Genomic DNA, 15,158 nt, shown 5'->3' with positions numbered 1-15,158 from the left:
CTTTATCAGCTCAGTCCAATTTCTGTATTATAGCTACTGGTGCTGCAGCACGTACCACTGTAGAAGAATAAAGCCTTAGCCTTCATAATAAATCTTCTTAAATGAGCACTTCCTATTCCGTCTATTTGGACAAATGTTAGGTATCCCTTTAACATATCTTAAGACAGGCTTTAGCCTATTTCTGCTCATCATGAAAACCTCAACCAGTACAAAGTCACCTCTTTTGTTTTGACTACATTTAAAGAAAGATGACTGTTACAACAAGAACCCTTATCAGACGCCTGACAAAATGCCTACTCAAGCACTAAGGAGCAGCAAAGCATGTGACATAGTGGTTAGTTATACATTTTTATAGTGCTTGCTTGAACAGCTGCAGTAACAAACTTATCCAAACTATTGCAGTTGACTTGTTTTCAATGAAATTGTGCTAAAGAAGATTAGGACCACTGCAGAAAAAGACAAAAAATAATTCTGACTTTAATAGTTTTTGAACCATCACATAGTTCAAAAATATAACAATATTACTTGAAATGCATAAAGTAAGCACATTTGTATGAGGTATAATATGCTTTATAATCCTGCTGTTTTGTTTGGTAATTTCTGCCACTTGCTGCAGTAGTTTGATTTGCTGGAACTGTTTGAGTTATTTTTTTTAATCTAAGGAGTACTCTGATTGGATCATGGCACGAAATGGTGTTTGTTACAGAACCTTGATCCAAAACCACCAATAGTTAAATTTTTGTAAAGGAGAGTAGACGAAATAAAATAGCAGCATATGTTGTTTTTCACCTTACAACCTACTTTAACATTGATTTTAATAAATAATTTTTAAAAAGCAACTCAAAGACAGGTTTTTTTTCTGACGTTGAAGTGTATGCTCTGCCTGACAGTCTGCACTGAGGGTTAAATCTGCCCGCAGCACTTCCCATGTGGAATCCAGCCACGTGACCAAAGCTCATATAAACATATGTCATATGATGTTGTGGTAGTTTTCAACATGGCGGCCAGGTGCCACTTTGTGGCTGCTTTGCTGTTGCTCTTCAGCGGGGTTTTAAGTTTTCCTGTCGGCCAGGAGAAAAGAGACGCCACCACCTGCGGATACCAGGTTCGTTATTACGGTTTTTGTACGCTTTTACAGTCTGAGGGGTTGTTTGTTTGTTTTTTGTTAACCTGCGAGCTAAAGGCTCTGAAACCTTTTCTTTCACTTTCACTCATCCTTATTTTCTGAGCTGTCTGTGTGTGTAAGGGAATTTGTTTTTATTGTCATTTTAAAATGGGGTTTATTCGAGTTTGGCAGCACAACCGGTGCGCTGATACTTCCGGTTGTGGAACGCCATTTGGGTTGATGTAGTGTGTTTGTGTGTCCAGTCATGTCATGCTACCAAGCCCACCATGCTGAATGTCCACCTGGTTCCTCACACACACGACGACGTGGGCTGGCTAAAGACCGTGGACCAGTACTTCTATGGAGGTCGGTCCCGAACCAAAACCCAAACAACCTTAACTTTCAAAAATACTCTCACATTTATTGACCCTAAATGTTTACATAAAAATAATGACCATTTCATTAGGCCACAGGAATTAAAGATGTAAAAATAGTTTTGTGCTCTTAATTTTCCCCCTTCTTTTTAATTAGCTCTTACTAACTTAACTATTATGGAGGACCAAAACTGACATAATAAGAAATAAAAGCATAAATATATATTTAGTTTTTTCTTGTCCTTACACATGAGTTTCTGTCAAGAAATTTATACATTTTCTTTTTCATTTCCCCTAAACAGTTCTACTGGCCAATAGTAGAGGAGTGGGATATAGAAAACAGCTCTCCTCATTAACATAAAGATGCACACAGATAAGCAGAAAAGGCAGAAGCAATAAAAGGGCAAGCAGAAAAGGGAGAAGCCCTAAAAGGAGAAGCAGAAAAAGGAGGAGGCAATGACAAAAGGAGGGCTTGTATAAGGAAAAGACAAAACAAAATATCTACTTTTCTTGACAAAAACGCATGTTTAGGGGAAATGAAAAAGAAAATGTATGCATTTCTTGACTAATGTGTAAGGACAAGAAAAAAGTAAATATATATTTATGCTTTTATTTCCTATGTCAGTTTTGGTCCTCCATAACTATACTGTGTACTGCTGGAAAAAACATCAATTTACATTTTTAAACTTGGACATGGAAGCGCAACAGATTTTTTAATTTTTTTTATTTTTTTGTAACATTAGATTGCACCTGATAAAATACACATTGACTTTTATGTGTGTGTGTGTGATGACCAATTTGGCTAAATTTGTAAATTACAAGTAAAACCTGAAGTCGGTTGTGTATTTTAATATGTATCTCACTTATATTTTCACACATAATGCATTTGTTTTGATGTTTCTGGACTATTCTGTCCTGTGTTTTTTGTCAACACATTTTTACTAGACAAAAAAAGATTTTTTTTAAATAGTTTTATGACAGGTGTATGACCAGATCACATGTCCCGTCACTTCTGTGTCCGGTTCAGATCTCTTCGTCTTTCCTTAGTGTATTGCTTGGATCCTTAGATTTTTTTTATCAGAAATTATATTAAATCTTCAGTGAATAAGTTGTCTCTAAACATTTAAGTAAAACTCTTGAAGAACAGTTTTTTGTCAGAACAGCTCCAAAAGAATTCTGTGATCAATAACAAGTAATCATCAGCTAAAATGGCTAAGCTATCATTTATCAGCATAAATCAATATGTCTACTCTCGGTGCTGAAGTTCTCTGGGTCACGACCTCCAGGGTCCTGAACAATCTGACTTCTGCTGTTTACTCGTTTATGTGAAGATCGTAACAACATCCAACACGCCGGCGTTCAGTACATCCTGGACTCGGTGGTGGATCAGCTGCTGAAGAACCCAGACAGACGGTTCATCTACGTGGAGACGGGCTTCTTCTACCGCTGGTGGAAGCAGCAGAGCTCCAGCATGCAGCAGACGGTCAAGCAGCTGGTAAACCAAGGTACACCGCCCGGTGCTGTGTGCTCGCATCAACGGCGAGAGCGTGTAAGCTCATCCTGACCCAACTCTTGCTCCTCCAGGTCGGCTGGAGTTTGTAAATGGTGGCTGGTGTATGAGCGACGAAGCCACGACGCACTACAGCGCCGTCATCGACCAGATGACCATCGGCCTGAGGTTTCTGAACGAGACCTTTGGGATCTGTGGTCGTCCCCGGGTCGCCTGGCACATTGACCCGTTTGGCCACGCCCGCGAACACGCCTCTCTTTTTGCACAGGTAGCTTTAGCTCATCAGAACTGCTACAGAATGAAGCTTTAATCCATATTTTGTGAATAAATGCCTTTAATATTAATCACACTCCATGCTGGAGTTTACTCTCCATCTTTATTTGCACACTCCTGGGTGGGTTTTTTTTTTTCTTTACATTCACCGGTGAGCCAGGGTTTGGTTTTAGTTTATGTTTATTTTTATTCTTTTTGGAGAAACGCCTCGCTGCTCAGGTGGAGATGGTGTCACGCACTTTAAGATCCAAACATGGTGCAGGTAAAAACGGCTTTTACTGTGAGATTCAATCGAAGCACTGAGGTATTTGTCCTCCAGATGGGATACGACGGCTTCTTCTTTGGTCGCCTGGACTACCAGGACCGGGCTCGCAGGATGAATGCGAAGGAGCAGGAGCTCCTGTGGAGAGCCTCAGACAGCCTCACACCACCCCTGGCCGACCTCTTCACTGGTAAAAAACAAAGACAAATCTCCTCCGCCATGCTTCATAACATGAGAACGCTGCTGAAGCAGAGTGGTTTTTTTTTTTTTGTGTTTTTTTTCTTCTCCATTCAGGAATCCTTCCCAATGGGTACAACCCTCCAGAGGGGTTCTGCTGGGACCAGCTGTGTACCGACTCACCAATCAGAGACGATCCCGACCTTGAAGATTATAACGTTGATGATGTTGTCCAGCGCTTCCTTCACGCTGCCAAGACTCAGGTCTGTTGAGACGGGTTTCTCCTCAATGGTTGAATTTTACAGCTGCATAAAAAATTTAATTCATTTTACTTTATCTGTTAAGCAGACACTAAGCTAGTTTTGTAAATGCAATACATATGAAATCAGGTTTGAGATAACGGCTTCTTGTTTTGAAGACATTAATAAGTAAACCTCTGGCATATTCTTTCTCCTTCTGAGAGGTGTGGGAAAAGAAAAAAAGGGATGGGAGTAGAGGGAGAGAAAGAAAGGCACATGAGTCCGTAGACGTCTGCAGAAAGATGGGAAAAATTGAATAAAACCAGAGAAATCACTGTTTCTAAAAAAAATTTAAAAGATCAGAACCATAAAAAAGTGCTCATGACGTTTTGGGAAAATGTTATTTTAATGTTGAAATTTTATAACTAAAAAGTCTTTATACTTTTATTTTTCTACCCTACCTCAGAAAACATCAACCCTTTCCAAAAAGAGAATAACCTGATTTTCTTTATATACAAACAAGCAGGTTTTTTTCTAACCTAGCGACAAACCCATTCTTGTGTGCATGGAAGCGTTCAGTACCATTCTGTATGAAATGTTTCGCATTTCTATGATATTATTTGTCAAAATTACTAGGCTCATACTTGCGGTGAAAAATGTTAACGGACAACTTTCCAGCAACTGTTGTTCAAAAAGAGCTAAACCGTTAACTGTTGATTTTAAAAAACCAAAAAGCTAAAAATGTATGATTCTTTCACATTTGTAACTCTTTAATATTGCCAACAGAATTGCTGTATTTTCTCCACATTTGTTCCTGTTTGCACAAATCATTCTTTTTTTTTTTTGTTTTCCCTTCTAAGGCATTGGTGTACAAGACCAACCACATCATTATGACCATGGGCTCAGACTTCCAGTACGAGAACGCCAACTTGTGGTACAAGAACCTGGACAAGCTGATCCGCTACGTCAACGACCAGCAGGGCAACGGCAGCAACGTCAACGTCCTCTATTCCACTCCATCCTGCTACCTGCAGGAGCTTCACAAAACTAACCTCACCTGGTGCAGCCCACTTCCGGAGCTCAAACTTGAAGCCTGACATTCGGTTCATATGAACGATCATATCATCCGCATTTCTCTTCTTCATCAAGGCCTCTGAAGACGGACGATTTCTTTCCCTACGCGGACAGCGCTCATAGCTTCTGGACGGGATATTTCACAAGCCGACCGGCGCTGAAACGCTACGAGAGGATCTGCAACAGCAACCTGCAGGCAACTACGGCTCACTTACTTCTCTGTTTTTTTGGGGGGGGGTTTTATCACTTTTTCAGATTTATAGTTGGATGTATTTTTCTTTATTTCCGTACTTTTTCTTATTTGACAGTCTTGTAACCAGCTGGAGGTTCTGGGAGGTCCAGTTTCCAGGAAGGGGCTGTTTGGACAGGGAGACAGTGAGACTTTGAGTGAGTGTTTTTTTTGTTCAGTTTATTGGTGGAAGGTTCTTGCGTTCAAACCTTTTTATTGAATATCTCCTATTACAGAAAGTTTCCAGTTTCTGTATTGTTGGCTCTACAGGCTTTTCAGAACTACACTGTACTGTCAAAATGATAAGTGGTAGAAAGTTGAGCAAATTTCTAAAAGCTGCTTGTATTCTATTTGCTGAAGTAACAACAAAAACATCCCTGACAGGGCCGGATTTATAAGCATGTGGGTCCCTGGGCTGGAGCTGGCTTTGGTGCCTTTTCTACTAAAGAAAAATTCTTCTAGTAATGCAGATTACAATATGATTAATAGGTAGACCTATACGTGAGTGGGGGTGCATGGTATTAGATAGTATCTATCTATTTATGAAAAATTCAAAAATATTTATGTAAAACTCATAGGACTACTTCTGGTGACTTGGATAAAGTACAGTGTTTGCAAAACATGCATTCATTAATAAGTAAGTAATAATAAAAAGTTTGTGGTAGCCCCCAAAGAATCGGCGCTCTGGGCTACTGCCTCTGTCTGATGTCCTAACAGCAGGAAATGCATTTCTCTTAGAGTTGGTCAGTCACAATAACAAATTTTACTGGACGATAAATTGTCGCCGAAGTTATTGTGATAAACAATAACATCCTTGTTTGGAGTTAATTTTCAAATAACATAAAGGTAATGGCATAATAATGGTTTATTGATCTCAAAGATAAATAAACTTTTAATTTCTAATCATTTAACACTGAAACAGCAAGACATTTTAAATATCCAAAATAAATGAGCAAAACAACAGAAATGACAAATAAAATGAAGGATGAAGGTTTGTAAACAAAATTGTCCTTCAACAGAAGGAGCTGGTTGAGACCAAAACACCAGACTGAAGACTTCTGTCATTAAGGTTTTGGTAGAAAGAGAGAAAATCATGCAAATAGAAATGATTGAACTTGTTTTAATTTATCATGCGATAAATTAATTTACTGATTATTGTGAGTGGCTTATGACAAGTTCTTCCATCACTTTTAGCACCTGATGGTCTACATGTAGTTTTTGTTAGAGTTGTGGTTGTTTTTTTTTAACCATCATTAATAAACAGGATGATTGGTGTGCTTTAAAGAATATAGTGTTTTGTCAAACTATTCACAACCTTCTATCTGCACCTTCTACTGGTGTTGGTGCATCTAGAGATGCTAAAATGCATCAAATACTAGCTGTATACATACTTCTTTTTTTGTATTTCTGCATGACTTTTGATAAAGTCTGTGTACTTGTTTGCAGGGAAAGCGATGGCTGTGGCTCAGCACCATGATGCAGTGTCAGGAACAGAGAAGCAACATGTTGCTGACGACTACGCCAAGAGGCTAGCCAAAGGCTGGCAACACTGCCAGGTACATGAGGGATGATGATCATGTTTCACCTGCTTTGGTCTCTCTTATCATTTTATGCTGAATAAAACATGCATTCTTTATGTTTTTTTTTTTTTTTCACTAACTGACCTCGTCCAGGTTTTGGTCAGCAACAGTTTGGCTTCCCTCACTGGCTCCTCTGCTGAGAGAATCTACTGTGATTACCTCAACGTCAGTGTGTGTCCTCTAACGGAGTCCAGCAGCAAGGTGAACACACACACACACACACACACACACTCATATGATTCATTGTAAACCTGAATCTAGTAATAGCCGTTTCTTACCAGTAATAATTGTTCTTAAAAACCCCAATCCATATAATCTGAACTATCATCTTTTAATATAAGATTTTAACTGAGTAAAGCTGCATTGATTCTGTTATTAGAAGCTCAGTGTATTTGTGTTTTGCCGCTCTGGTCCAGTTCTCACTCAGTGTGTACAACCCTCTGGGTCGGTCCGTCACCTGGCCCGTCAGGCTGCCGGTCAACGGGACGGCCTATGCCGTCACAGACGCTCAAGGAAAACCCGTGGACTGTCAGGTTTGTCAGTCTGTTGCTTCCAAACCCTTCGTTAGAAGAAAACCTCAAAGTCTGCCACCCTATGACTTCTTCTTTGTGTGTTTTTATTTCCTTTTTGAAGGTGCTTCCTGTGTCCAGAGCCACACAGGAAGTGAGGAGGAGCCGCGGCTTCGCCAGGAACGAGCTGGTGTTCCAGGTCCGAGCTCCTCCTCTGGGTTACAGCAGCTACTCTGTGTCCGTGCTGCAGGACGGGCCGCCATCATCCTCATCTCAGCACCAGGCGCCCACCAGCATCCAAAATGAGGTGCATGTTCAGAAAGATGAATCTGAGTCCATCACGCTTAGAAATGAGCATAATGAAATCAAACTGACTAGTGACCGTTTCTTATACAATGTGCTTCAGTTCCTTCAAGTCACCTTTGACCCCGACACTGGCCTTTTGTCCGGTCTCAGCAACCTGAAAACCAAACAGACCATAAAGCTTTCACAAAACTTCTACTGGTTGGTGTTTCTTCCAAAACAAAAACAAAATGTGTTTAAATTCAGGTTTTTGCCTCCTGTTTTCAAATGATAAATGATTAAAAAAAAAAAAACGTGTGTGTTTGGGTGTTTTAGGTACAATGCCAGCAACGGCAACAACGTCGAGAGTCTGCAGACCTCTGGGGCCTACATCTTCAGACCCAACTCCTCCACACCTGTCATGGTCAGCAGTAAGGCTAGAGTGGAGATCTTTCAGGTAGCGCTACATTTACTTTTAACCTCATATTTATGTATTTAAACTCACAGGCTTCTAACTTTCACACGATTGATTTCAAGGTGTCCGCACATCCACGTATCTAAAATTAAGGCCTTAAAATGTCTTAAATTCCCAAACAAAATGTAAACTAGTCTTAAATGTGGTAATCACAGGTATTAAATTTTGTCATTGTTGTATATTCCATGTATTTTTTATTTTTTTTCGTCATTGGACTTTTCTATTTGGTAAAAGCTTCAGTCATGCGCAGACAGAAGCTGCTAACACGACCTTACCTGCCAGTTGGCTAGTAAGCTGACTTAGGCTTAAAAATACAAACTGTTTTTCATACCAGATCTGATTTTAATCTATTTTTTTTTTTACACAAAAGAAATTACAAATGACCAAAAATATTTTCATGAAATGCCTTTTATTCCAGTTTTCTGAGTTGAATAACAGAATCTACCATTTCCTCCCTGATAGTTTTCCATGCTTTTTTTTTTACTTTATTTTGTACATTTCTACTGGTTTTATATTTCATTCATAATATTCTTTAAAATGTCTTTAAAAGCCTTTAAATTTGAGTTGATGAAACCTGCAGAAACACAGCATAAAGAAGTGGAAAACTGCACAGAATAACTACATTTAGTCATATTTTCAAATGTATTTATCTGAAGTAATAATTATTGTTGCTGAACAAATACTGTAGAAAAATGGTAAAGCTAAAAATCCTGACGATGCAGAGAGTTTTGAGGATTTTTAAACACTTTTAATTGGAGTTTATCATGACGACATTAAATCAGAATCGGATAGCAGCGCTAAATTTATCATGATAAACGATATGACAAATCCCTGCACACTAGATTGTAGGACACTTTGTAGAATTATAAAATAGATTCTAAAAAAAATGTTTTCCAAAAATTCTGTAACATTGTGTGAACAGAACTCGGTGGTGCAGGAGGTGCGGCAGTGGTTCACTCCCTGGGTGTCTCAGGTGGTCCGACTCTACGCCGACAGCAAAGCCGTGGAGCTGGAGTGGACGGTCGGACCGGTGCCGGTCAGGTGAGAGCCAAATATTTCTGAGTTGGGAAAATAATCGGTAGTATGTGAATGTTTTAGACACGCTGTTTTTAATGTGGTCTGTGAATGTTTAAATCTGTTCATCGGTTAGTGATGAGCAGGGGAAGGAAGTGATCACTCGTCTGGACACCAGCATTAAAACCGCAGAGTTTTTCTACACCGACTCAAACGGCAGAGAAGTTCTTCAGAGAAAGTAAGAAAATGTTTTTTAGATATCACAATGTATAAAAAACAAATGATAGAAAACATTAGATGAGTATTTTGGATTGGTTTCCAACAGGAAAGACTTCCGTCCCACATGGCAGCTCAAGAAAACGGAACCCATTGCTGGAAATTATTACCCCATCAACTCTCGCGCCTTTATAAAGGTCTTAATTACTCTCTTCTTTTGCTCATCACTTTCTTAATGTTTTTTTTATTTCCTGCAATTCTACAAACATTTTACTGTATGTTTGTATTCAGGATGACACTGACCAACTCACAGTGGTGACAGATCGCTCACAGGGAGGAGCGAGCATGTACAACGGCTCTCTGGAGATCATGGTACGGCATATTTACACTTTGAATCTGCTTAAAACAAGCAGTAAGCACCAATACCGAGGTTTCAAAAAATGCTGTTCCGCTCCTTCAATGGGTCCAAACATTAAAACAGGAAATAAATGTTAAATGTACAGGGGGCTAACTACAACACATTGTATGAAATTAAATTTTTTCTATGGCAATTATCAGTTTTTTTTTTCTTTTTCTTCAACTAATAATGGCGGTTGAGGTTCTAAAATGCCTGTTAGTCATGTAGTTATTGGCTAAATCAAAAAATTAGTCTGACTACTTTGTTGTGGAAGCCATCTTAAGCATTCAGTATGCTGATGTGAGGAAATCTTCAACGGCGCAGACTGAGCATTTGCAAAGTGTAGCATGAGAGTATGTTGTGTTGTCATGTTAATTAATTGCATAAAAATAGCTAAAATAGAAATTAGCAGTGACTGAGTTTTGTGTTTTCATGTTTTTACTGTCATAACTTCCATTATTTGGAATCAGGTTCCTTGTCATCCCTGCTTTGTTTGGCTAACAGTAATGCTACATGTTTAATGAGACCACAAAACTTCCTCTGCAGCTCCACCGCCGGCTGCTGCATGACGACTACCGCGGCGTCGGTGAAGCCCTCAATGAGTGGTCCGGGCTCTTCCCCGACGGCCTGGTGGTCCGCGGTCGCCTCCTCCTCTCCCTGGAGCCGCCTGCTACTGCCGCAGACACACACCGCCCCCTGGCGCAGCAAGTGGTATCGCAACCGCTGCTGTCGTTCACCAAGGGAGACCTGAACCCGAACACACGACTGGAGGTACGGTTTAACACGCCGCACCTCTGACAGATTAATAACAACTACCAAATGAGGTTTGAGACAAGAATTGAGGCAAATTGGATTTTTTTTTTTTGTTTTTAGTTTTCAGGCCTTCAAGCATCGCTGCCCTCTGCTGTCCACCTCCTGACACTGAGTCAGTGGGACCAGCAGTCCGTCCTGCTCAGGCTGGAGCATCAGTTCCAGAGCTGGGAGAGCAAAACCAGCTCCCAACCCGTCACAGTCAACCTTCAGGTCGGACATTACGAACTCATGACGCCCCTTAGAGAAATATTTCACCAATTCTCTTTCGAACAACTTTTAAGTTTAAAAATAGTGAATTGAATGTCCTTAAACATGCCTTTTAAATGATTTTCTGTCCTTTTATTTATTTATTTTTTTTGTGTGCAGAAGCTGTTTTCCACTCTGGATGTTCTGGGTGTTTCTGAGCTGAACCTTTCAGCCAATCAGTGGAAAGATGAGATGAAGCGTTTTGATTGGTCTCCTGAAAAAGGTACATGACATTCTAACAGGTGTCAAATTAGCTGGGGGTAGTACATAACATCTCAAGTTTACATTATAGAAGGTGCAGAATGTCAAATTATAGTAAATAAATACTAATTTATGAAATATTTAAATCTGTCATTCATTTATTAAAACTAGAAATACAAAATTATTTCATAAATATAGAATAATCATACGTTCCTCACTTAAGAATATAGATTTTTGTGTGATTAACTCAATATAATTATTTCATGTTCCTTTGCTGAAGCATTTGTTACGACTCTGAGGTTAATATTTCACTGGAAGTGTGGAAGCAACTTGAGTATATAGATTTAATACAAACTCTTTGAGTGGCTCCAGACTCTCTATCTGAAATGTCTCCAAGTGGTTGAAGCTGCCACAGACTTCAGACAGCAACACATTAGAGCCAGAGTTACTCATTCAGATTGTATTCAATAAATTACAACAACTTTATCGTTCTTGAAGTTATTTCTGCACTTTCTAGCTCACGTTGATCTCAGTGGTAAATTTGATGTGCCGTTTGAAGCAGCCAATCAGACGTCTTTGCAAGCTGCTCTAGACCCGCCCACTTAGTTTGATGGGCTGCAGTTGACAGTTTGACTTGGTTTTCTTCAACACAATAAACATGATCTATTTAATCATTATTTAAAAAAATAAAATCAATACATCTAATTGAGGAACATAATTAAATGTAATATGTTTAATAAATCATTTGTGTAATTATTTCACGTTTTAATAAATGACCGGCACTTAAATATTTCATAAACCAAAAAGAATTATTCAGATAATTATTATATCATTAAAAATTAGATTAAGCTGCAGTCCATATGCTCATACTTTAGTTTTATACTTTTAGTTGCTGATTACATGTAGCAGTAATATCCATCTTTTTGGGATAATAATGTGTTTGTAAGTCTTAGTTTCTACTCAAACATTTAGCAGGAGATCAGCTAACGGCTCCTACTCAGCCAAATGTTTGGGGGGTTCACATCGTCTGCCTGGCCGCTGCCAACTTGGGGTCGTGCAGCTCAGAGCAAACTGAGCAGAGGATGAACAGGAAGTACCTGTCACTCTGCAGCGGCGGTAATCGCTGCTCTCTCCAATCAGAACAACGCCCCCAGGCTCTAATTAAACTGGAATATAATAAGCCATAAATTTGTCTTGGTGTTTCACAGCAGGGTGGTTCAATAAAGACTCGTTTTATTTTTGTGGCGTTCTCTGCTTGGGGAGGGACCGTTTTACTACAGGCTGCTTGTTTGATGCTAATAAGGTGTAAAGTAGGCTGAACTACATCTTACATACTTTTAGTTACACGCTCTAATAATTAAAAATTTTTTTTCTTGGCAGAAGAGAAACCTCTGCTGAAGACGTTTGAGGATCCATCTGTGTGGGAGATCACCCTGAGGCCCATGGAGATCAGAACATTTTTACTCAGGGTCACATTTAAATGACCAATCATGTCCATCGAAATGGTGGACAAATGTCCCTCTGTTCCTAACTGAGGACTCCTCAAATATCTCTTAAATCTGAAAGGGATTGGAAAATGATTTTCATTTGTGCCTGTCTTCTTACGGCCTCCACTAGTGACAGGCGTTAAATCACACAATTTTTAAGTTTTAGCTGAAGACATCTTCAGATGCTGCTGTAACCGTTTTATTTTTCAGAAAAGCAATCACCCAAATTTCAGCTGATTTAAAGACAACTCTGCAGGAGCTGAAATAAAGTAACAAAAAAAGGTAGAATGTCAAATAATTGCAGTCATTTTAAAAGTTAGACCAGTCAGTCAGGTTGAATGACGAGCTTTAGGTTTGGACCTAAAGTTTCCAGGCAGAAGGTCTGATTGGCTGTAACATACAGCTGGAGCCACATGAATAAACCTGAAACGATGACTTTATTATAACTAAAACTTACTGCTGAACAGCCCATAGTACTTCCCATCATATTTGACAATATAAACAATATTTTATATAATTCACACTAAAGGGTTTTTCAGTTTACATTCACTTAGTATTACCAAATTGTCTTCACAGTACTTTTTTTTAATCCACCTGTAATATTCCTGCAGTACAATGCTGTTCCTCTTACCGCCCCCTTGTGGTAGCAGCGAAACATTACAAGCAGATGGCTTTAAACGGAAGGCAATATTTATTTTGAACACTTTGAAGCAGCAAGCAGGAATGATGTCATTCTTTTCTCTATGAATGACGCTGGTCATAACCGGTACTCACACATGATGCCTCTTATTAAAAATAAAATGAACCTTTTAAGACCTTTAAATCTTTCCAACTTGGAACGGTGACTGTATTTCTGTAAAGTTAACTTCTGCTGCAAAGTGCTTTTTTGTCTTCGCTGTATTATGCTGCACTGTTTAAAACCCACTTTTTACAATTTTATTTTTTTTTTGCAAATATTGAAATGGGCACTTTGTTCATCTAATCAGCTTCAGTTTAAGCTGCAGATATGAGAGTTTAGAGGGCAAAACGTTGTGATTATCTGTAGGTTCCATCAGTGGCACAAATGCCAAATCCATTAATGGTTTGGACTAAAACTGGAGCTGTGATGAGGAATGTTTTGGGTAAAAGGACAATCTATACATAGATTCAAGCAAAAATATTTTTAAATTATTCTTTGTTAGAATTTATTTTCAGGAATTATCCATAAGTGGATAAAAATCTTAATTTTTTCTGCACTGTGAAATTTCTGAACCATCTGCACATTTATAAACAATTTGAAGATGTAGATACATGATTATTTCCATGTCTGTAGAAACGATTGTTACCAACTGGTGCCAAATTTTACTGACCAATATGTGCAATATTTTGTTTTACTCATGTATGTACATGTTTTTACAGCTCAACATCTTATAAAATTCTGGTCATTTGCATCTGTTATCATTCTTGCTTCAAAAGACAAGTTTTTCTAGAATTTTTTTTTTTTTTTTATCAAATCTGACTTCAAAGAAAGCTTCCAAGTTTGTTTTTTTTTTATAAAATTGTTTCAAGTCAATTTTTTTGACATGAAACAGATTTTCAAAAGCTGAAAATTTGGAAGTTTCCTAGGTTTCCAAAATTTAAAATTTTACACTTCTAAGAAATTTTTTTTTTTGAAAGGTTTGACAAAAAATAGTTTGAGACAAAAACTATCAAAATGTTTCTGAAAAAATTGAGGAAAAAAAAGCTAATTTAAACTTCTCAAGCTTCAATTTTTTTTCTAAAAAATTTGAAGAAACTAAAATTTTGACACCTTACCTGCCTGGCAGTTTGACAGATTTCTAAGTTTTGAGAATTCCTGAAACTTTTTAGATTGTATGGTGGGGAGGATGGAAATGAGGCCAACCTTAATTGAGTCAGTTGCATTTCCATTAACCTTAATACTTCACAAATTGGAATTATGAAAATGACCATTTTGAAAACACATTTTCTGATAAGTGTCTGTGAAATTGCATTTTTTTTTTATCGACACCATCAGAATACCGACTCAGTTTGTGCACATTTGTAGTGTGTGCATCTTGTCAAACATTTTCAACTCCAGAGCTTTTTATTCAAATTGTTGACTTTATAACCAAACACTGTTATAAAGTCACTGTTCACCCAGAGCAGCAACCAGAGAGCTTTCAAAAAACTCCAACTTTATTGTGGCAATTCTTACATCCATTAACCTTCTGTAGCAATTAAAAAAAAGACTTCTTTATCCGACTCCTGTTAATGTGTACGGACTGTTTACCTGTGGACTCCCGGCAGGTGGAGACGGACTGCCTGTGTGGAAACACTGCAGATCCAGGAGTGAACCAGGAATGACTGGTTAAATCTCAGTCGCACTTTTCATGTGATTGGGGTCCAATTCAAGGAATTAAAAAAAAAAAAAAAAAAGATTCAAAAATCTCACTGAAACTGATCCATCCTGAAACACTGTGCAGTTCATAAAGTGTAATCTGTCTCTTGTATGAACAGTCATATTTACAAATCACCTTTTAATGAATGATCTTCTACCCTGTCCGGCTGCTTAAGTCAACTGGAATTAATCAAAGTCTACACATCAAGACCAAAAAAGGGTTAAAAACCAAAAGTGGGTAAAGTGGACTCAGCTGGCCACAGCTCTGGTCACTTTAGAGCCTGATTTAAACGTACTGTCACTTTAATTAAAGGTCCT

The 15,158-nt window shown here is 38.5% G+C and overlaps 1 protein-coding gene across 1 annotated transcript; it reads left to right on the top strand.

The window, feature by feature from the left end:
* The first annotated feature begins 960 nt into the window (after nucleotides 1-960).
* Nucleotides 961-13,891, top strand: man2b1 (mannosidase, alpha, class 2B, member 1). The gene is made up of 23 exons (XM_008435940.2): nucleotides 961-1,105; nucleotides 1,369-1,471; nucleotides 2,811-2,984; nucleotides 3,064-3,257; nucleotides 3,582-3,714; nucleotides 3,819-3,964; nucleotides 4,801-5,000; nucleotides 5,090-5,210; nucleotides 5,323-5,401; nucleotides 6,690-6,799; nucleotides 6,917-7,024; nucleotides 7,240-7,356; nucleotides 7,457-7,639; nucleotides 7,739-7,836; nucleotides 7,951-8,071; nucleotides 9,012-9,130; nucleotides 9,240-9,341; nucleotides 9,429-9,516; nucleotides 9,611-9,691; nucleotides 10,263-10,487; nucleotides 10,590-10,739; nucleotides 10,896-10,998; nucleotides 12,357-13,891. The coding sequence occupies exons 1-23, from the start codon at nucleotides 968-970 to the stop codon at nucleotides 12,458-12,460; spliced, it is 2,997 nt and encodes a 998-aa protein (XP_008434162.2). The 5' UTR covers nucleotides 961-967; the 3' UTR covers nucleotides 12,461-13,891.
* The last annotated feature ends 1,267 nt before the right edge of the window (nucleotides 13,892-15,158 follow it).

This window comes from Poecilia reticulata, chromosome 1, assembly GCF_904066995.2.
Source record: "Poecilia reticulata chromosome 1, P_reticulata-male-v2, whole genome shotgun sequence".
In the NCBI taxonomy this organism is placed as follows: Eukaryota; Metazoa; Chordata; class Actinopteri; order Cyprinodontiformes; family Poeciliidae; genus Poecilia; species Poecilia reticulata.
Note: the sequence above shows the minus strand (reverse complement) of the source record. Positions and strands in the feature narration are given on the sequence as shown.

What these genes read in the sequence shown, in the direction of transcription:
- man2b1 (XM_008435940.2), top strand. Translation starts at nt 968, where the DNA reads ATGTCATATGATGTTGTGGTAGTTTTCAACATGGCGGCCAGGTGCCAC. An exon ending in TAACGGAGTCCAGCAGCAAG is followed by an intron (nt 7,025 to 7,239) that starts GTGAACACACAC and finishes GCTCTGGTCCAG; the next exon opens with TTCTCACTCAGTGTGTACAA. An exon ending in CCGTCACAGTCAACCTTCAG is followed by an intron (nt 10,740 to 10,895) that starts GTCGGACATTAC and finishes TTTTGTGTGCAG; the next exon opens with AAGCTGTTTTCCACTCTGGA.